The sequence below is a fragment of the Macrobrachium nipponense genome, chromosome 14 (assembly GCF_015104395.2).
Source record: "Macrobrachium nipponense isolate FS-2020 chromosome 14, ASM1510439v2, whole genome shotgun sequence".
NCBI lineage: Eukaryota > Metazoa > Arthropoda > Malacostraca > Decapoda > Palaemonidae > Macrobrachium > Macrobrachium nipponense.
Genome location: NC_087207.1, coordinates 48,820,853 through 48,842,132, shown reverse-complemented (window position 1 = coordinate 48,842,132; position 21,280 = coordinate 48,820,853). Strand labels below are relative to the sequence as shown.

The following is a 21,280-nucleotide window of genomic DNA, read 5'->3' as shown; positions in this document are numbered from 1 at the left end:
GGAGAGCGCCTGCGAGAGTCATGGCTCCTGTCGCGAGGAGAGCGGCTACTAGGGGCCGAGCGCCTACTAGGAGTAGGGCGCTTGTGAGGCTCTTGGCGCCTATCCAGAGGAGAGTGGCTGTCAGGCGAAGAGCGCCTCCCAAGCGAAGAGCGCCTACCAGGCGAAAGGCGTCTGCGAGGCTCTTGATGCCTATCCAGAGGAGAGCGGCTGCCAGGCGAATGGCGCCTGCGAGGCTCTTGGCGCCTGTTAGGAGAAGAGCGCCTAACAGGAGAGAGGCGCCTACGAGGCTCTTGATGCCTATCGAGAGGAGAGCGGCTGCCAGGCGAAGAGCGCCTACCAGGCGAATGGCGCCTGCGAGGTTCTTGGTGCTTGTTAGGAGAAGAGCGCCTTGAAGGAGTCGAAGATCGGTGTCTGCTCTGCAAAGAGCTTCTATCCAAGGCAGGGCGCACACTTGAGGACGAGTGCTTGACAGGAGAAGAACGTCTGCCAGAAGAACAGAGCCTGTCTGGTGAAGAGCCATCGCCAGCCAAGGAGCGCCTGCCAGATGCCTGGACGAGGAGGAGAGGCACCCAGGGGAGGGGAGCCACTCATGCGACACCCCTCGTTCGGCAGAATCCGCCACATTCGGTGAAGAAAGCCTACGAAGAGGAGAGCGAGCGTCAGAAGAAGGGCGTCTAGATCTCTTGACTGGTAGCGAAACGTCCTTCCTTCTACGAGATCTACTAGCTAAGGAGTCAGCGAGGGCCGAGATCTGCGCTTGGAGCCCGGCAAGTATGCTAGTAGGAGACTTCACAGGCTCTTCATCCCAGGCAAGCGAGAGCGAAATAATCTATCAGGAGGAACCCACAACAGTTGTTGTTGGTCCCGGCGACAGAGAAAATCTGATTAGAAAACGGGATTGGTTCATACACCCGCCTCCCAGCGGCGGGAAAGGTAGACCACCTGACCTACCTGTCGCGTGTGCCGCGAGATTTGAAATTCTGTCAGGAACGTTGGAGACTATAGCTAAGTATATATCTGACAGAAAAGTTCATGTACAAAAACATATTGTATTTGATAGGACACATAGTATGAAAGCACAAACAAGTCAAAAAAAGCACAGGATTTCACAGCAAAATAATTAGCACTGCAAAACCTCTTGGCAATTGGGCCAGCTTCCTTAGGAATGACCAGAACAAAACTGAACTATTTGCATATTTGGCAGACACAATTGTTTCACCTCAAGCAGATGATACAGCATGCATTATTGTCACCAAAGGGGATGATGAACTTTGTAGCAAAGCTGAACAGGACACTGCTTGTATAATTATTGTTTGAAACTGTTAATTACTGTTTGGGTTTAATTGGACAGTTTATGTATAAAGGTATTTCTGTTGTTGTGGGTTATTAAGGAAGAGGTGTAAATGACCGTTTATGACTAGTTGAGATTGTATATTACTTGTTGTTGATTGTCAATGATTATTTAAGATGTTCTCTTGGAGAGTGGGGAGTATGTGTGTTAGTTGAAGTCAAGCCCTGTAGGAGATTATTACCTCTCCACCAAAGGATCGTTGTGTGTCTGTATCCATTATATATATATCATTTTTTAAGTAAAGAAGAAAAACCAAGTCTGTGTTTCTTTACTGCCACAAGCTATCTAGGCAGTATGGAGAGTAACTTCGACTTGAAACTGATCCCTGAGTATGATGGCAGAAACGCACAATCTGTTATGGAGTGGCTGGAGAAGTTGGAGTTGGTTTGCAAGCTTCGGAAAGTTGATGATGTGGCCAGTGTGATTCCTCTGCGGCTTACAGGTGGTGCCTTTGCAGTGTACTTACAATTACCCACAGCAGATAGGAAGAAGGTTGACAAGGTGAAAGAAGCATTGTTGGCTGCGTTTGCTGTTGATCCCTATGTAGCCTATGAACAGTTTGTCAGTAGGAAGTTGCACAGTGGAGAGGCACCGGATGTCTACTTAGCTGAGCTACGTCGACTCGGATCCCTATTTGGAGGAATTTCTGAGAAAGCTCTTGCATGTGCTTTTGTAGCTGGACTTCCAGAGAGAGTCGTCAGCTGTTGAGAGCCGGTCTCGCATGGAGGCCCTCGATCTGGAACAGATTTTGGCTCTGGGCACGGGCGGTTCTGAAAGATGACCTTCCTTCTGTTTCAGTGGAAACATGTTTTATTGGGCGCCACAGGAAGCTTGGGTTCTGTGCCAGTAGAAACAACAGTTCAGAAATGTCATGTATGCTTTGGACCAAATCACTTTGCCAGGGACTGTCTTGCTCGCAACCGAGTAAATGGTCGATTTCGGAGAAGGGTAAAGTGCTATCGGTGTGGTGGAATGGGGCACATTGCGTCAGCTTGTCCGGGAAACGAGCAAGGAGAGGAGGCATCAGCGCCAGCCTCCTCTCCCCAAACCCACTGAGTAAGGTGCTGCCAAGTACTGTTTTGAGTGTAGAGGGTCTTGAGTGTTGCGTGTTAGTAGACACTGGGTGTTCTCAAAGCATCGCTCATGTCTCATGCTGTAAGGCATGGAACAAGTGCGCAGTTAGCATGATAACTGTGAGTGGGCAAGAATGGGTGTGTGAAGGAATGGGCGTAGTGCACTTGCAGCTCAGTATGAAGCTACTGCCAGCATTTCTGTATGTGTAACTACTCTAATGCCCCTCGGTTTTTAAATTTCTTCTCGGCAAGGATGGTGTGAGGGCTCTAGGAGGAGTCACTGTCGATACCCAGGGTGGTGTACGTTTTGGAATGGAAGACACTCTTTTTTCTGCAGCGCTGATGTGAGCTGGGGGTGGTATGAGCGTGATTTTAGTGCAATTTATGATCCTGTGATTAAATGTTGGACAGCTACATGGAAATGGTCTGAGGGCAAGGAGCCTGGCGTCCTGGAAAATGGAGTAAAGGCATATTCTGTACCTCAGGAGGCAAAGGACCTGTATGAATCAGAGCTACAAAGATGGGTGAATGATGGCTGGCTGCTTCCTTATGATGAGAATAAATATGGACCAGCTAAGGGGCTTATTCCCCTCATGGCTGTTGTACAGCAAAATAAAAAGAAGGTGCGGCCTGTACTGGACTTCAGAGAACTGAATACATACATTGATGCATTTACAGCAGACTCGGATGTGTGCTCAGACAAACTACGTGAGTGGCGCAGGCAAGGAGTAAATGTATCTGTAGTAGACTTGGCTAAAGCTTACCTGCAAATAAGAATCCATGAGTCTCTGTGGCCATACCAGACTGTATATTTCAAAGGCCAGAGGTATTGCCTGACTCGACTGGGGTTTGGCTTGAATATTGCTCCGATTATAATGAAATCTGTTTTAAACTGTGTTCTCCTTCAGGACCCAATTGTAAGAAAAGGAACATCAGCTTATATTGATGACATCTTGGTGAATGAAGATATTGTTAAGGCCAGCCGTGTAGAGGAGCATCTGAGAAATTTTGGGCTAGTAAGTAAGCCACACCAAAGACTTGCTGAAGGGGCTCGAGCATTGGGCCTGAGAGTTTGGGGGGAGCAGGAGAGTCTTTTTTGGAAAAGGGACAATGACCTGGGCGATGCACCAAGACAATTGACTCGGCGAGCAGTGTTCTCATACTGTGGTAGACTGTTAGGCCATTACCCTGTTTGTGGATGGCTGCGAGTGGCGGTAGCATTCATCAAGAGAAGAGTCAATAAAGTCACTGAAGGATGGGACGACGTCATTAATGATGATTACATCAAAATGTGTTTGCAGGAACTTCTGGAGAAGGTTAAGAAGGATGACCCTGTGAGAGGACAGTGGAATGTCACCGGTGACAAATTCAAGATCTGGGTGGATGCTAGTTCTCTTGCGCTTGGTGTTGCAGTGGAAGTAAATGGTTCCATTGCGGAAGATGCCAGCTGGCTGCGGAAAGACGACTCTTGCCACATCAATATGGCTGAGCTAGATGCAGTCATTAAAGGATTGAATCTTGCACTGGCTTGGAAGATACAAAAGGTGGAATTAATGACTGACTCATCTACTGTGCATAGATGGATTTCAGATGGACTTTTAGGAAAAAGCAGATTGAAGACTAAGGCCGCAAGTGAAATGCTCATCAGAAGAAGACTAGGAATAGTCATGTCATTGATAGAAGAGTGTGACCTCCAGCTGTCTATTACACTTGTGTCTTCTGCCAATAATAAAGCTGACAGTTTGACACGTGTACCTCAGCGCTGGCTGAGGGACCTTGGTTCATGTCACCAAGATGCAAAACTTGTGTGTGCTTCTGTTGTCCCAGCCATTAGTGATGGAATTAAGGAGATCCATCATGCTGCTGGTCACCCGGGTGTGAGAAGAACTCTCTATTTGTGAAGAGAAAGTCCATCCAGGAGTTACCAGGCGGCAAGTACAGGCTGTTGTCAAATGCTGTGAGGCATGCCAGTCAATAGACCCGGCCCCAGTGAAGTGGCAGAAGGGTAGTCTGGAAGTGGATAGAGTGTGGCAGAGAGTTGGCATGGATATTACTCACTATGATGGACGGCCGTATCTTACTCTCATTGATTGTGGACCATCTCGATTTGCCATCTGGCGTCGGCTCCATTTTCAGACCAGTGAGAGCATCATCGGGCAACTTGAGACAGTGTTCTATGAACGAGGAGCACCGGAGGAACTGTTAACTGACAATGACCCTGCTTTTCGCAGCAAACTATTTGCTGACTTTGCAAAAAAGTGGTGCGTGCATCTTAATTTTAGATGTGCTTATGTTCCATCAGGAAATGGTATAGCTGAGAGATGCCATCGAACTGTTAAAGTCATTGCTGCAAGGAAAGGCTGCAGCATTGCAGAGGCTGTATATCTGTATAATTTGATGCCTCGTGATGACTGCGACTCAACGACTGCTCCTGTCAGTATGCTGTATTCTTACCCTGTGAGGGTCCGAGAAGTGGATCCATGCTCAATGAACAAAGTGGCAGTGAGTGGCCCCTACAAAGCAGGTGATGAGGTGTGGGTAAAACCATCCAACATGCGATGCAATATGCAATTTGAAAGAGGCAAGGTTACGAGAGTTTTGTCAGAACAAGCTGTTGAAGTCAATGGAGTTCCACGCCATGTTAGAGATCTTCGTTCGTGCTCTTCACAAGGATTGATATTGAGTGAGGAAACTACTGATGCTGAGGATGAGGAGCTTCTTATACAGCTTCCTGTTCATGAAGATGAGGGGAAAGAGGAAGATTCAGGCACTGTTGCTGAGTGCAACGCAATTCCAAGACTTTCAACAAGAGTTAGAAGAGCTAGAGTTTGTAATATATGTGAATGTAATTCAGGGGGGGGAGTGTATAATTATTGTTTGAAACTGTTAATTACTGTTTGGGTTTAATTGGACAGTTTATGTATAAAGGTATTTCTGTTGTTGTGGGTTATTAAGGAAGAGGTGTAAATGACCGTTTATGACTAGTTGAGATTGTATATTACTTGTTGTTGATTGTCAATGATTATTTAAGATGTTCTCTTGGAGAGTGGGGAGTATGTGTGTTAGTTGAAGTCAAGCCCTGTAGGAGATTATTACCTCTCCACCAAAGGATCGTTGTGTGTCTGTATCCATTATATATATATCATTTTTTAAGTAAAGAAGAAAAACCAAGTCTGTGTTTCTTTACTGCCACACTGCTGACTTACAAAGCTTCCCTCAAGAAGAGGTACATACTAGAAACCTTTTACATGCTGCAAAGCATGAAGATATCTCAAATGCAATCAAATGTAGTTCAGACACTGATGTTGTCATCATTGCAGAATCTAGCATGGAAAAAAACTGATTTGGACAAACTATGGATTAAACTCTGAAGAGGAAAAGACATGAGGTTGATACCTATCCATGAAATTGCAGCAGCCATGGCACCTAAAGCCTCAGCCCTTCCCTTTTTCCATGCATTTAGTGGGTGTGAAACACTATCTGCCTTTCATGGATAGGGGGAAAGTCTGCATGGCAAACATGGATTGTTTCAGCATCCCACACCCACCTTCACCAAACTAAGTTCAACACCACCACTATAGAAGATGAAGACTAGCAGGCCACTGAAGAGTTTGTGGTGCTAATGTAAGACAGAACCAGTTAATATAAAGATGTAAATGAGGCTAGATCTCTTTGCAAGGAAGCAAAGAGCTTATGATTGCATTCCCCTTACAAGGGCTGCTCTTAGTGAGCATTGCAAGAGAGCTGCCTTTAAAACAGGGCACATTTGGAGCCAATCCTTTGATATGTCATCCAGTTTTGCCCAGTCCAAGACACTGGGGATGGCAAGAGATTGATGGTGCTTAATTTCCATATTGGACAGATTTGCCAGTAGTAGCAAAATCTTGCCAATAATTGAATAAGTGGGGCTGCAAGAAGGGATGCCGTGACAGGCACAAGTCCTACAAGTCTGGATTTAGCTGCACAGCTCTTTGCAGCTGCACTTGCTAAAATTAAGTGATAAACAAAACATACTGGTATCTATTAGGAGAGATATACCTACATTCTATTTTTGGTGTCCATTTTGGAAATATAGTGGCCATATTGGAAAGATGGGTTCAGTTCATCTCTTAATGACGGTAAGAATGCCAAAATATAAATTCACAATTATTATATGGGCAGTATGCAACTTTTGTAGGCTTATGGAATGAAAATATTTGAAATGTAGAACAAATTTGCCGCCATTTATGGAAAGTGTCAGCCATCTTGGAAGCCATATATTGAAATGGCTGGAGGTTAATTTTGATTAATGGGGATAATAAGAGTTCTCATGCCAAATCTGTTGCTTGTATCACCATTTGCACTTTTCCCACTACCCCGCTGCACTATTTGGATGAACATCTCAAATGACAATTGTTTCTTTTGCCTTTTGAGTTCATTATATGTCTGCTGTAGTGGTATCATTGATTCAGATATCAAACAGGTTTGCTGCTATCTTCTATGGAAAGATCGTAAGCCTTCATTTTATTTTTAGAATTTTGAATTATGCTAAACACTTCACTCATCTTTTCCAGTGTCCATCTCGGTGGTTCAGTTTCACTTCCTGAGCCATCTTCCTCCTCCGGCGTAGATGACTTTATGAGATCTTATAACTCCTTGTTTATCAACGAAACATCCTTTTCAATAAGCTCAGTGACATCATCATTAACCATGTTCCTAATTCCTTTTCCATCAAATTGCCTGGTTAAATCAATGATCCAGTAAGCCAGGAAGTAATTCACAGCCTCACTCTACAAATTCATATATGCATTCATCGTTTCTGGTTTCAATTCATCTACCGCTCCCTGAATAAATGTTATCGTATCAGCAATGGTGAACGCTTGCCAGCAGTCAATTATGTACATACTAGAGTTGCCATCAATACTTGCTCAAATTATGTTAAAGACCTGTTGAGAGTAGATGGCCTTGACACACAGGATAATGCCTTGGTTTCGAGGCTGGTCAAGTGAGGCCATGTTGGGAGGCAAAAACTCACCTGGTTGTTCAGTGACGAAAATACCTCTGGATGTTCAACAGTAATAATGGACTTAGAATGGCCAAGAGCATTATCTATTATCACTAGCTTTAAAAGGCAATCCTTCCTTCTCTAAATAGCCTTTCACTTCAGGGATAAAACATTCATGAAACCAGTGTGTAAGAAGCATCAGTGTGATCTATGCTTTTGTGCTGTTTCCTGTAAACTGGAAGAAGCCTATTACCTAAGTTCTCCAAGGCACAGGATTTTTCACAGTGTAAGCAATGCCAATCTTTATCATATGGCTGGCTGTATTGTCAAATGATCTTCTGAACTGACTCAGCAATCAGCAACAATGTGAAAATATATCTCATTCCTTCTTTCCTCTCTAGTTATGTAGCATTATTCATTAACAGTTTTAAGGAGGGTATTGTTAATGATTACATTCAGCAATGAAAGCAAAAATACAGGTATGGATAATGAAATATTTGAAAGAATACATGTTCATATGACTGTGTATGTGTTTGTCATCTGATTTTATACTGAACAACTAGTTACCATTTTGAACTGCACTTTGGCATATCTTAATTAAAATATAAAACAAGTCACACAGATCCTCATATGTATGTATATGTGTGTGTGTGTGTGTGTGTGTGCAGGACTTGTTACATATATGCACTGGAACCTCAACTTAACAGTCAGGTCTAGCCTCCTCATAAGAAACAAAATTCATGACATAGCAAAGACCTATCACTCAGTAGTATAGGTTAGAGCAGAAGTTCTCACCCGTTTTATAGCCATGGCCCCCTCCCAGCCAACTTTACATATCACTGATTGCCTAAGGTTACTGCACCCTAAAAAATGAATATAGTAATGACTTAAGTTTGGCTAGAACTATGGCCTTGAAACTTCTGCTCCAGTTTATAAATCAATGGAGATCATGATTTGGATCAACAAAGAATCCATGTACATCAACATCCCCTTCAACACTTTTCAATTTAATCAGTGTACAGTGTACATGAAATAAATATAATACAATATGAATCTTATTACAGACACATATTTTCTTGTTCAAGCTGACTTATGTAAGCCCATAGAAGTATTCTCATTATATTCAAAGGAATATAATGAGCTGTAAAGTATACAAGGACGGTTTTTTCATGTAATTTAAAGCCTGTTTGGAATACATAGTTAGATATATTCATACAGTTCTGGGACACACTGATTTTATTTTCAATTGGGAAGAATCTTATGTAAGGAAAAGGATAAAATTGTAGAAGGAATGAATATATTTGCTCATTTATTGATTGGTTATCACAACAATGGCTAGAAAAGGAATAAATATTGAATCTCAATCAAGCACAAGCAAGTAACCTATTAAAAGGCATTCAAAAGAAAAGAGAAACATGAGAAAGTAGCCTGTTATTCAATATGAGTGCCCAGCAAATTGCCACTATTTGAAATCTAATCAAGAAACAATTTTGAAATTGGACTGGAATGGAGTGGAATATAAAATTTAGGCAAAAGACCAAACACTGGAGCCTGTGTGGTCATTCAGTGCTGAAGGTGAAAAAACTATGAAACAGTTATTAGGAGAGGATGGAAAGTATGATAGAAGAGAATATGAAGAGTACAGTATTCAAAGGAATGAAAAAGGTTCCAGCTAGGGGTTGAAGGGAAGCTACAAAGAACTTTGCTCAAGACTGAAATCAAGAGAAAATATTTGGATGGAATTAATGTGAATCCTAATTTGAATGCGAAGAATTAATAGCAAAAGTACATAGACTATCTTACTCATCAAATTTACACACTATTAAGCAGGCTAAAATAGTATTAAATGTCAAGAATAATAGTAGAGGTGGTAAGATAACATTAAAGAAAGGAACAGAAATAGGACTTGCTGAAATCTATGTCATAAATACTCAGGTAATGAAGATAGAGAGATGATAACTGTCAAATTCCATGGTAAACAGTGAAAGTGAAATTTGAACAAGAGTCAAATCTAAGGAAAATCAAAATCTGGAACCATTTAAAGGAAATAGAAGATAATTGTGCTCAAAAGGATGTTATAGAACTGTTGAATTAATTTTAAGATACAGTTATAGAAGGCGATACTTTAGGAAACACAGGTTATTATTAATAAAACTGCTATGCATCCTACTACTGAACCAGTCTATATTCATGCTTATAGAGCAGATCACCTACGACAGTGGAGTATTAAAAAGCTAGTCCAGAGATTGAAAAAGGAAGGAATAATTAAAACTTCCAAATTGCCTTGGTAACTTCCTCTTTTGCTACTACCCATGAAATAAGACTTACAGAGTTGTGATAGACTTGCAGAAATTGAATGAAGTGGGCATAGCTGATCCCTCTATGACAGATATAATTTCCATAGGATCAATGAATTACTTTGCTACAACAGATTTACTCCAAGGACTCTTGCAAATGCCATTAGATGGCCTCTTCAGCCAGCAATGGTAGCAATCAATATGTAAGGATGCCCTTTGGAGAGGACAGGGAAATTTTCAGTTGCTGCCAGAGGAAGACAATAGCAGCTTGTCAAGTTTGGATGAAGACCAGCAATGGCTGAGACACCAGCTAAGGAAAATTGGGCATTGAAAAAATAATGTATATTTTCACAAAACCCCAGGTTTCAGCCAAGACGATGATGACCTGCCATTATTGGAATGAGATCAGGAGAGGGATTACTGGCTTCTCAACAGGTATGGTATGTGAGTATTTCTGTCTCAAGACTGCCTCCCGACACAGAAACTGAGGCTGCAACAGCTTACTTAGATGATATTGCTGTTGAGGTAGCAATGGAGTGTCAGTAGTAGATCCAACACCAACCCAATTATAGGTCTTTCAGGGTGATAATTAAGGGAATGCTCAAGAAGAAAATTCCTGATTTGTATAAACCTGAGAATTGGTACAAGGATGTTCTTGTGAGAAGATGGTATGATTAGCTTATGTGTAGTACGTATACATATTTGAGATTTTGTAATAAATTTTCATATCTTACAGTTTATACATAAGATTTTTATGAGACAATTGTGAGAATTTCTTCATCTAATTGTCAATCTATAAAATCAAATGTTCAATGTGTATGGAAACTGTAAAATTTCACACACTTTGCTTACAAGAGACATTTTCCTGTGCAACAACAGAATTTTTTTTGGATCTATAGATTAGAATTTCTAATTTTATGGGCCATTACCAGCTGACCTGTCACAAGGACTACTGCTTGGAAATCCTTGCGGTGTGGTGCCTTCCTTTTCAGAAAAATCAAAACAGATGGTACATTAATTTGTATTAAAATAAAAACTGACTCTTAGCATTTTTGTAACAGTAATTGTTACCTCATTTGATAACAGGAAAAATATGGAAGAGTATGTAAGTATTTAGCTAAAATACACTGTTGGATGAAAGATCCCACAGCTAACTGTAATTACTACTGGTGACTGCAATGGCAATCCACAATCAAGATTTGGTGAAGAGCTTATTCAGTTTTGTAGTGTAGCTGATGTGCAGTTGCTGCCACAGGATACTGTCACTCAGGTGAGTAATGCTACGGGCCACACTCGGTACCTAGATCATGTTGTTTGGCCTGCATCTCTGATAAGTAGCTTCAGTGGATCCAAGTGAATCATGACCTAATTGGATCTGACCATGAGATGATCAAGCAGGCACATAACTCACCCAGCAAGGAGGGAAAGAGCACAGTTCAGGCAAGAGCTCACAAAGTCCGAGGCATCACCCTGACTATGGTATTCAGGAAGAATCAGTCAGTACACAAGGTGTTAAGAGTGGCGGGTCTGGTTAAGACAAACCACATTAATTTTTTACCTGCTAGCCAAGCTCCTCTCATGGGACAGGTGGTACCTTGTCTAAAGTATTTAGTCAGTGCGTGAGTTATGGGTCCCCCTCTTTCTCTTTCCTTTCTCTCGCATAAGGTAGAGTGTCAGAGTGCTGACCAAGGACATACTGGACTGACAAGCTGTGCAGGTATGTCACACAATAAGAAGCCAAGCCTTGATTAATGTGTTTTAGTTTAAGGTTGCATCCCCACCCCTTGACAAGGGGAGGAACAGACAGACAATACAAACCTGTTGTTTACAAGAACCAGGTCTGTTTGTTTCTGACATTTTTTATGATTTTTCTAGCGTTATCAAATAATCTCATACAAATGCATTACTTGATTTTCTGGAAGCATGGCTACTGCACATCCCAAATTTTCAGCATGCCAAGGGTGCTGGGCCCTTTCCTCTGCTTCTCTCTCCTCTGACCAGAAAGGGACATCCCAGCCTGGTTGAACCTATACAGAAGGATGGGTTGCCTTATCACCTAGTTTTCTGTCAGCATAAGAAATAAGATTATGAAGTTGGATACTGACATGAACTCTGCAATTCCTTCCTTTCTATACCCTAACATAACAGCTGTAAACCAATAAGCCCTTGAATAATGGCAAAAAAAAAAAATAAGAGCAGCAGAAGCCATATTTAATCACAGCATTGATTGAAAACTTTCCTCCTCCTTTTTGCACTGATGTAGACAAACCTAATTCCTGTAAGGCAAGAGGGGATATTGCAAATTAAAGATACCAACATAGAACAAAGTATACATACAGTAGCATTTGGGTCCAGCATTGTATTTGTCCATTCTGTAGATTCTATGGTGCAAGACCGCATGGTTTCTGTTCGTCCATGATAAAACTGTCGAGTAGTTGCAGTTTCATAAGTAGGGGCAGGTCTGTTGAGCAGAAAAAGAAAATAAACAGGTTAAGGCAGAAAAACAATTCAATAACAATCAATGTGCTCCTTCTTAGTTTGTCTCAGTATTTTACCAAATGTGTACTTCTGAGACAAGCTAACACACTTGAGGTGATTAAATTGTATTACAATTAGCCACTGGGACCTTGGAAAAAATAAATCCCATTTTTCTATGCTATAGTATTTGTATGAGAAAACAAACCACCACAAAATGTAAGGCACCGCAGTTGAATAATAACCATAGACAAAAGATAGCAGGTACAATCAGCAGTGTAGCTGAGACAGGTGTGTGCATCAGGGTAAAGGAGGGAGGGATGTGGGAGAAAATAATCTTAGAAATGGTAGTTATTAATTACCATTTAAGAAGCTCTACAAACTTTTGTACAGGTTATTAAATGTTAAGGAAAAGTTACCTATAACCTGGGTCCAGGCATAGATATAGAGGGAGAGACTGGACAGTCAAGTGAATGTTGCTTGCAAGTATAGCGCTAATGCTATGTGTTGATTCCCAGAAATGGCAGAGGCAACGACTGCACTGACCAGCAGCAACAGAGCCACCTCTGGCACCCAGTGCTGGGACATTAACTGTGCTACATACAGAAAAAGGATCACAAAAGAACAGGGAATCATATTTCATAAATGAAAAAAGATTGTCATTCATAAAAATCTTTATAACTGTGTTGAAACAATCTCAAGCAAGTAAAACTACATGCCTACTTTTTGAGCTAGTAAAATAATAAATGCTGCAATAAGATTCATTAAAGCCTATTTGACACTGAATTATACAGCCTAATAAGTCAGCATGTAGGGTTACCATCAGTCCATATAAGCATGGTAAAGTGTGACCATTTTTTCTACAACTAGTACTACAATGTATCTAGTATCATGAGGCCCGAGTGCTAATAAAGTGTTATAATGTTATTTACCAAGTTATCAATAAGTTTTCAAACCTCCTGGTATGCAGAGGGCTCAGCTGTTAAAAGATGCCTGTCCCACTGAATTTGATCTGCCAGAATACTTAAAGGTACGCAGTATGTATTCTTCAATTTTCCATCATCATGTTTATCTTAAATGACACTTCAAATTCATACTACACTATAGCTTTAAAAGTAAATTTTACCAACTAGCTAGTCTACCAGGGTTGATCATCAAATAACCAAGGGTAGCCTACCACAGCCTAACTTTAGCTTAGCAAAGGTAGCCTAACTTGGCATAACCTTCAGGAATGCTGATATTTATTTTTCTACCTGTCCCTATCCAGAGACTATGAAATACAGTTCAATTATTGGATAGCTATGAAAGTCTAAGTTATTCTTACAGGCTAGCCTAACTTTGCACAATGTATATAATTATGTTGAATTACAAGTCAGTATGACTGTGACATGTTACATAGTTTTATATATGTACTCCCTGGTAATAATTGCCCTTGAAGCTGTACAGATAGCTTCTATGCCATGGTTCAAATGCTTTGATCTGGTTCTGTACAGTACGTACAATGTACTCTCCTCTAATTCACAACTATATAAAAGGGATTTTGACGTAGGAAAAATCTATTTCTGGGTGATTGGCTCGTGTCGCCCTATGAAAGTATCCTTAATATCATTCTTTCTAGGCAAAATTAATCTAAAATTACCAGAGAAAAACAAAATTAAGAAAATGTCAGTAAAACTGACTCGCTCACTCTATAAAAGAAGTGTCGGTATGAGAATAGGGGCGAGTGGGATCACTACCACGAGTCATTCACCATTTAGACCTTCCAATCTAAAATCCCCACTAGAGAGAGCTGATACTAACGGGTGATGCGGCCGCTACTACTACTGCTAGGGACGCCACGGACAGCAGCGCCCCTAGCGGTCATCCTTAATCTATGAACATCTTGTCCTGCAGGGTGGGTAAACAAAGACAGGGTGGGTTTCATAGGGCGACACGAGCCAATCACCCAGAAATAGATTTTTCCTACGTCAAAATCCCTTTTCTGGGCTCAGCTCGTGTCGGCCTATGAAAGAGTACCAGAGAAACAGACAAGATGGGAAAAAGGACAAATGAAAATCAGTTGTAAAAAAGAGGTATATAATATAAGTGAATCAGGTATATTACAGAATACAAACTAAGTACTTAAAGCTAACGTATTCTAAACAATGACATGATAAAGAAAGCCAACAATATAAAGTACTTAAAATTAACTTATATTAAACATAGTAATATCCAATAATGCAATGCAAATTAACAAAATAGATTCACTTAAGTAAGGTATTTACATAATATACAAACACATTGTGTCCTACCCTAGCATAAAAATAAGGGTAGGGACACTGAAGTACATTATAAGTACATAGTGTGGATGTCCCTAGCAAAAAAATAAGGGACAATCCACCAATATGATCTCAGCGGCTAAGGCTAGAGTATCCGAGTAGCATGGCGATAGGGTGAGGCATGTTGGACGAGGTAGGTAGAAAGGAGACCTGGATCTATACTATGACTACTAAACAGTATCAGGAGAAACAATGTTTCCCGCTGCTACTGCAGAAAATTTTAAAGATTCCAAGGACTTTAGGTAGTGACGTTTAAAGACTGTAGGAGATTTCCATCCAGTATACTTTTTAAGATCCTCAAAGTTCATATGTAGAAAGTAGTTAATTGAGGTGGCTACTCCTCTGATGTCATGTGCTTTTGGAAATGAATCAGGATTGGCTTGTTTAATGAAGTAAAGGGTCTGTTGTCTAATTCCTTTTACTGATAAAGTACCACCTTTTTCTCTCATGAAGAGAGAACCTGAGGATCTTGAGGATGTGCGAGATAGAAAGGCTCTTAAAGTTGATACTGGGCAGAGAGAAGGATCTTGCGGAAGTGGGATGACTTTCCAAGGAGCCCACCTTGCCAGAGGATCCTCATTTTTACCCAAAAAACTACGATCCGGAGCAAGCAGAACTTCTCCTGAAGGGAGGAATTCCACATGACCCGCATCTCTGGATAGAGCCGACAGTTCTGAAATTCTAGCTCCTGAAGCTAGGCTTAATAAGAATAACGTCTTTCTAAGAAGCATTATGAATGTACAAGACGAGTTGTCAGTATCTGAGGCTAGTTTGAGGACATCATTTAAGAACCATGAGACTGCAGTAGGCCTTTGAGAGGGTCTAAGTCTAGCACAGGCTTTAGGAATAGACGTAAAGTAAGATTCTGTTAGGTCTATCTGGAAACCCAACTGAAAGATCTTCCTCAAAGCCGATTTATGAGTAGTAATAGTGCTAGCTGCTAAACCTTTTTCAAACAAGGATCTGAAAAAGGATATAGCTAAGTTAACTGTCATGGTTGTAGTGTTTGATTCTTTCAGGAAGGATGCTAATTTTTTAACAGTTGAGTCATATTGTCTAATAGTTGACTCTCTCTTATCTGATTCTAGGAAGAGGATGTTTTGCGGATCAATGTTAGCATCTTTGTTAGCCGCAAACTTCATGAAGTCCATAAAGTTAGGGTCTGAAGAATTCCTGAGGAAGCGAACACAGTCCTCATTTGTACTGATTGCGACAGCTTGGGATTGGGAATCCGTTGAGGTCGGAGACCCAATTCCAGAAGCAGAGGATACCAGTTGCTCTTGGGCCAGTCTGGAGCAATCAGAGCTACTAGTCCCTTGAAAGTCCTCAGCTTGCTCAAGACTTTCAAAAGAAGATTCACTGGAGGAAAGACATAAATATTCCTCCACTGATTCCAATCTAACGACAGGGCGTCCGTGGCATAAGCCAGAGGGTCCAGGTTGGGGGCCACATAGCAAGGGAGCTTGTGGTTCGCTTGTGAGGCGAAGAGATCCACTTGGAGACCTGGGACTTTCCGGCATATCCACTGGAATGACCTGTCGTCCAGGGACCATTCTGATTCCAGAGGGACCGACCGGGACAAAGCGTCTGCTATCACATTTCTTACCCCCGCCAGGTGAGTGGCGGACAGATGCCATTTGTGTTTGTCTGCTAGTGCAAAGATGGCTATCATGACATGGTTCACATGTTTGGATTTGGACCCTCCTCTGTTGATGCAATGAACTACCACTGCACTGTCCAAAACTAGTCTTAGATGAGACTTTTTCGGGGGAAGAAGTCTCTTCAGGGTAAGAAATACTGCCATTGCTTCCAAGACGTTTATGTGGAGCTGGCAGAAACTGAACTGACCAAGTCCCCTGAACTTGTTTGAATTGAGAATATCCCCCCACCCGGACAGGGAGGCATCCGTGTGAATGGTTAGCACTGGAAGGGGATATTGAAGGGGTACTAGTTTGGCCAGGTTCTTCACCTTTGTCCATGGACGGAGCTGATTGCGAAGGATCTGTGGAATTACTGACAACTTGTCTCGAGATTTGGCGTTTGCTCTCGATCGCCAAACTCGGTTTATATCTTTCAGCCTTGCTTTCAGGAGGATGTCTGTCACTGAGGCAAACTGAAGAGAACCTAGGATTCTTTCCTGCTTTCTGGAGTAAGTCTGGATTTCGTCTTGTTTATCTGGAACCCCAGATGTTCCAGAAAATGAACTACCTTTTTTGTGGCTTTGAGACATTCCTCGGCTGTTGGTGCCCAGATCAACCAATCGTCGAGGTATGCTGCTACCATTATCCCTTGAGTTCTCAATTGTTGAACCACCACTTCTGCTATTTTCGTGAATACCCTGGGGGCTACATTCAGACCGAAGGGCATCACTTTGAATGAGAATGTCTGATTTCCTAGTTTGAAGCCTAGGAATGGGCGGAAGTGCCTGGCTATAGGGATATGATAGTATGCGTCTGTAAGATTGATGGAGCATGTGATGGCTCCACGGGAAGTAAGGTCCTTACTTGCGAGATGGTAAGCATTTTGAACTTGTCGCAACGAATGAAAGAGTTTAGCCTTGACAAGTCTAAGATTACCCTTCTTTTTGTTGAGCCTTTCTTTGGCACGCTGAATAAGCGACCTTGAAATTTTAGATGCTTGACTCTCGCAATAGCTCCTTTCTGAAGGAGTTCCCTCGCGTAATCTGTCAATTCCTTTGATGGTTCCTGATAAAATGATTTGATTGGAGGGGGATCTTTGATCCAACTCCAACCCAATCCCTTGGACACGATGCTCTGTGCCCAATTGCTGAACCCCACCTGTGACGGAAGAGGAACAGCTCCCTCCTACCTGGGGAGCCTCACTGTTGTTGGGCGGGTTGACCTCCACGCCCTCCTCTGAACTGCCTTCCCCTTGCCGCTCTTCCTGTGCCACGCTGGCGAAAGTGGCCTCTCGCTCTGCTACCTCTCGACAGCCTATTAAAGGGAGGGTAAGCCTGACCTTCATACATAGGGTTGAAGGCCGGCGAGACTGCGTAGGAGGTCGAGGGTTGCGACTGAGGAGACAACAGGAGGATGGGTTGGGCCTGTTTTGAGGTTGATGGTTGTCCCTGTTGGGTAACTGGGACGGCCTGAACGAACTGCTGTTGCTGCTGATGTTTCTGGTAAGGTTGGAACCTTTTACCAGACTTCTTGAGTTTCTTACCAGCAGCAGGGGCGGATTCTTGTTTCCTCTTAGAGGAGATGCCCCACCTAGCTCTAAGGCTCTGGTTGAGCCTAGCAGCCTCATGGTGCACCTCATTCACAGCGGACTCTGGGAAGAGGTCCGCCCCCCACATGCTGGAAGCCAGGAGTCTATTAGGTTCGTGCCTAATAGTGCACTCCTGCAGAACGTGCTTTCGGCAGTTCCTCCTAGCTTGGAAGAAGTCGAAAGCATCCGTCTGAACTGTTTGGAGCTGAGACTTGGCCAGAATCTTAAATAGTGGTTCTGTGCCATACGATAGTGCCGCCATCTCAGTGATAATTAAGGAGTTGAGGGATCTCCCAAACCTAGTTCGAGCATCGAACTCTGCCTGGATCAAGGTATCAGGCAGCCTTGGAAGCTTTTCGCCAAACTGGTCCATTGCGCAGTCTGGTTTAAGCTTACCAAGCGTGAATGTGGCAGGCAAGTTCTCCCACAATTCTCCGAAGGCTGGAAAGAGCGGAGAAGTAGAATCCGCTTCCCTCAGCTGTGGCATGGGCTCATCCTTGAGGACTGCCTGAAGAGTCGCTTCCACTATTTTGGTAGCGAACGGAAGAGAAGCCTCCTCCTCCGTCGCAAAAATAGTGAAAGGACTCTTGAAAGCCTGGAGCTTAGTGTTGGTACACTCCCAGTCCTCCAGGCAGTGAACCCATTCCCGCTGAGCGTGCTCTCTACTATATAGCACGTTTTCTCGGGAAATCTTGTTCTCCCTAGTGAGGGCCGCCACGGTCAGCCTAGCATATCCAATGAAAGGCTGAGTCAATCCCGGAGGATAAAACTCGAAGTCCTCAATCCTTCGAGTTCCACACTCCGGGACAGAGATCATACCGTCCTTGAATGGAGCGTAAGCGGCCACTCTCCATGGGTTATCCATGGAGAAGGCTGGTAGTGACTCATAAGGAGGTAGCTGGAGAATGCCAGCACCTGCTACTGGGGAGACTGGATGAGGAGCCTGAGAAAGCCCACAGACTCGGTCCTCATTCTCTCTAACTCTGTTAGAGAGATCTTGGATGGACTGGCTTTTTTTTTTTTCCCCGACTGACTAAGGGTGTTTGACAGATGCGCAAACATCTGTTCAAACTTGGTTCCGAGGGCGGAGACCTGCGAGCCTACCATCTCTCCTACCTGTTGCATCACCACTGCTGAGAAGGCAGTGGGATCAAAGGCGCTCGGTCCCGCTACTCCAACCGGCGTTGCCGGAGTGGATGCGGTGGAGGCCGGAGAAGGCATTGGCTCCGCTGGAGCGTGAGCCTTCTCCTTAGAAGCCTTGCTTCTAGAGCTCTTGGAGTACGAAGAGCTCGGCTTAGCCTTCACCGCGTCAGCATAGGAAGTCGAAGACTTCTTTACTGAAGAAGACGAAGGCGACGACGACTTCTTAGAAGTCGTCTTATGGAGGGTCTTCTGTTCTCTCTGTCCCTTCACCTTTGGAGGTACAGAGAGAGCGGGAGAGCGGGCAGGGATCTCAGATCCCGTAAAGCCTTGAAAAGAAGCAGTAGAAGGGACAGGAGAAGATCCAGGAGCGCCCAAGGAAAGACCTTGGGCGCCCGACACACCTACCTCAACCAACAAATCCTCTGCCCCTACCGCCATAGCGTCGATGTTCAGGTCCAAAGTTGCGACGTCTGGGACCGGCTCGTGCGTGGTCACGGACCCGAACGACTGCTGCACCTCTTGCTGTATGGAGGCGATGAGAGGGGCTGCTGAGATAGGATCAACGTAGCCTGTTGATTTGCCACCGGGGAAGATCTGAACGGCCAGCTTCTTATCCAAGATGTACGGCTGGCCCTTGGCGGCGTTCTTCCCGAAGCCGCCCACCCAAGCCTTCAGGGTTGCTAGGGCGACTTCCTTCACAGCGGCAGCCTGAAAGAGAAGGCGAAATGAAGCTTCTAGTGGCGGGGACGGGGTTTAACAAGCTTATGACTAAGTGTTATTAGTAATACAATAAAGAAGTCTAAAATCGACTTACCCCCCCCACCAGCTGACTGACAAGGTCATAGCAGATGGTGCAGGCTTCTGGGTGCCAGACGATCATGGCGTTGTGGGTCGTGGCACACGGGGCGTGAGTCCTGCACTCATCGTGGGCGCAGGGGTCGCACAGCGTCGCGTTACACCCCAGGACCTGACAGTTGGTAGCCTGTAAGTGGAAAGATACATAAGTATCAGGAGAACACTTACAGCCTAACAATTGCTCCGCTGCATGCCGGAGCGTGAAAGTTAGATTAAACCAGAGCCCCGCCATAATACGTGTGGTAACAAAGTGGTTGGAGTTGTCTAAGGCTACGCCGGAGACAAGAGAAAAAATCCAACCAGGTGTGGTGGTGAGCTATGAAACCACGACGGAGAACGACGGAGATGGTATACACACAGTTAGATAATACTAAAATTCACCGTAAAATTAGGGTATATCCTTAAATTTATAACGAAATATATATAAATCTTTTCCCCGTCTACTAGAAGAGTGCCCGGGTAAGAAGCAAGCTCTCCTCCGGTAGCGGGAAAAAGGCAGGATATAGTAGGCAAGCAATAGACCACTAGTAGTGACCACCCCGCCCGCTGGCGGAGCCAGCACGAAACTATAACCAAAGGGGCCCCGGCTGCAGCGGAGGCTCCGTTCGTTACAGTGGGGAAAGGTGGGACTGAGCAAATGGGGGGGGGGGGGGGGTTTCCGGCGTGACGCGGCGGGAGAGAGAGAGGGGGGGGGGGGGGTGGCCTACTCCTCCCCGTCCCAACAACTACCCGCTCGGTGACCCGGTACCCGAGACAAGTGGTCGCCCTATACCCCAGCTGGGAGGAACCCCTGGCCTCCTCAGAGAAAGAGGGAGGAAGGCTACTGAGGTTGTCATGGTAACCAAGGGGTCCCCCAGACCCCTCCCTATACCTGGTAGGGAGGGAAGGGGAAGGGTAAGGTGCTATGGAACACGTGACCGCAAGTGGCCTAAGCCGCGATAGCAACACAACCGTGGGAGGGCCACGTGAACCAGACTGTACCAACACATGGGACATGCACCTAGGCTAGCCTAACACCCTAAATAAAACTAAAATTACATCGTAAAAGGTGGAAAAGACACTTTTAGTAAAAGAAAAAGAAGCCCAGGAGGAGGCAAACTGTTCCGAGAACAGTTGACTACTCGGAGCCAGCGATAGCCGATGAAGAGCAAGAGCCGGGATGCTGGGCCAGAAACACAGAATAGCCCTAAATACCAAACTAAGAGAAATGGTAAAAGGGCTGACCTAGCTATAAAGGCGATGTAAAAAACGATGAACGTGATAAAGTAAGCCCATAAGTATAGGAAGTCCCAGTATGGAAGACCGGGAATTCTTAACATGAGGCGGCATGGCGCCGCCACGAGTCGACCGGGAAACCGTATATGACCTATTTAGAAGGAAAATACTGGTCCCTGGAAGACTAAATTACGGTAAAATACTACTTATGAGGCACTTAACTTAGCCGATGCGATGGCAGCACGTTCCATGGTGAATAAGGAGATAAATCCAAAGATAACACGGCACGAAAGAAAAAAGCGTACAACGTGTACCGTCTAATAATTAAGGATGACCGCTAG

The 21,280-nt window shown here is 43.8% G+C and overlaps 1 protein-coding gene across 1 annotated transcript in view; it reads right to left on the bottom strand.

Moving 5' to 3' along the window:
- LOC135226492 (peroxisomal carnitine O-octanoyltransferase-like) overlaps positions 1-21,280 on the bottom strand; it is a gene marked incomplete in the record, with an annotated part of 719,233 nt that overhangs the window by 231,210 nt on the left and 466,743 nt on the right. The window contains 1 exon segment of the mRNA XM_064266109.1: positions 12,043-12,166. Within this exon segment, the coding sequence (XP_064122179.1) occupies positions 12,043-12,166 (124 nt within the window).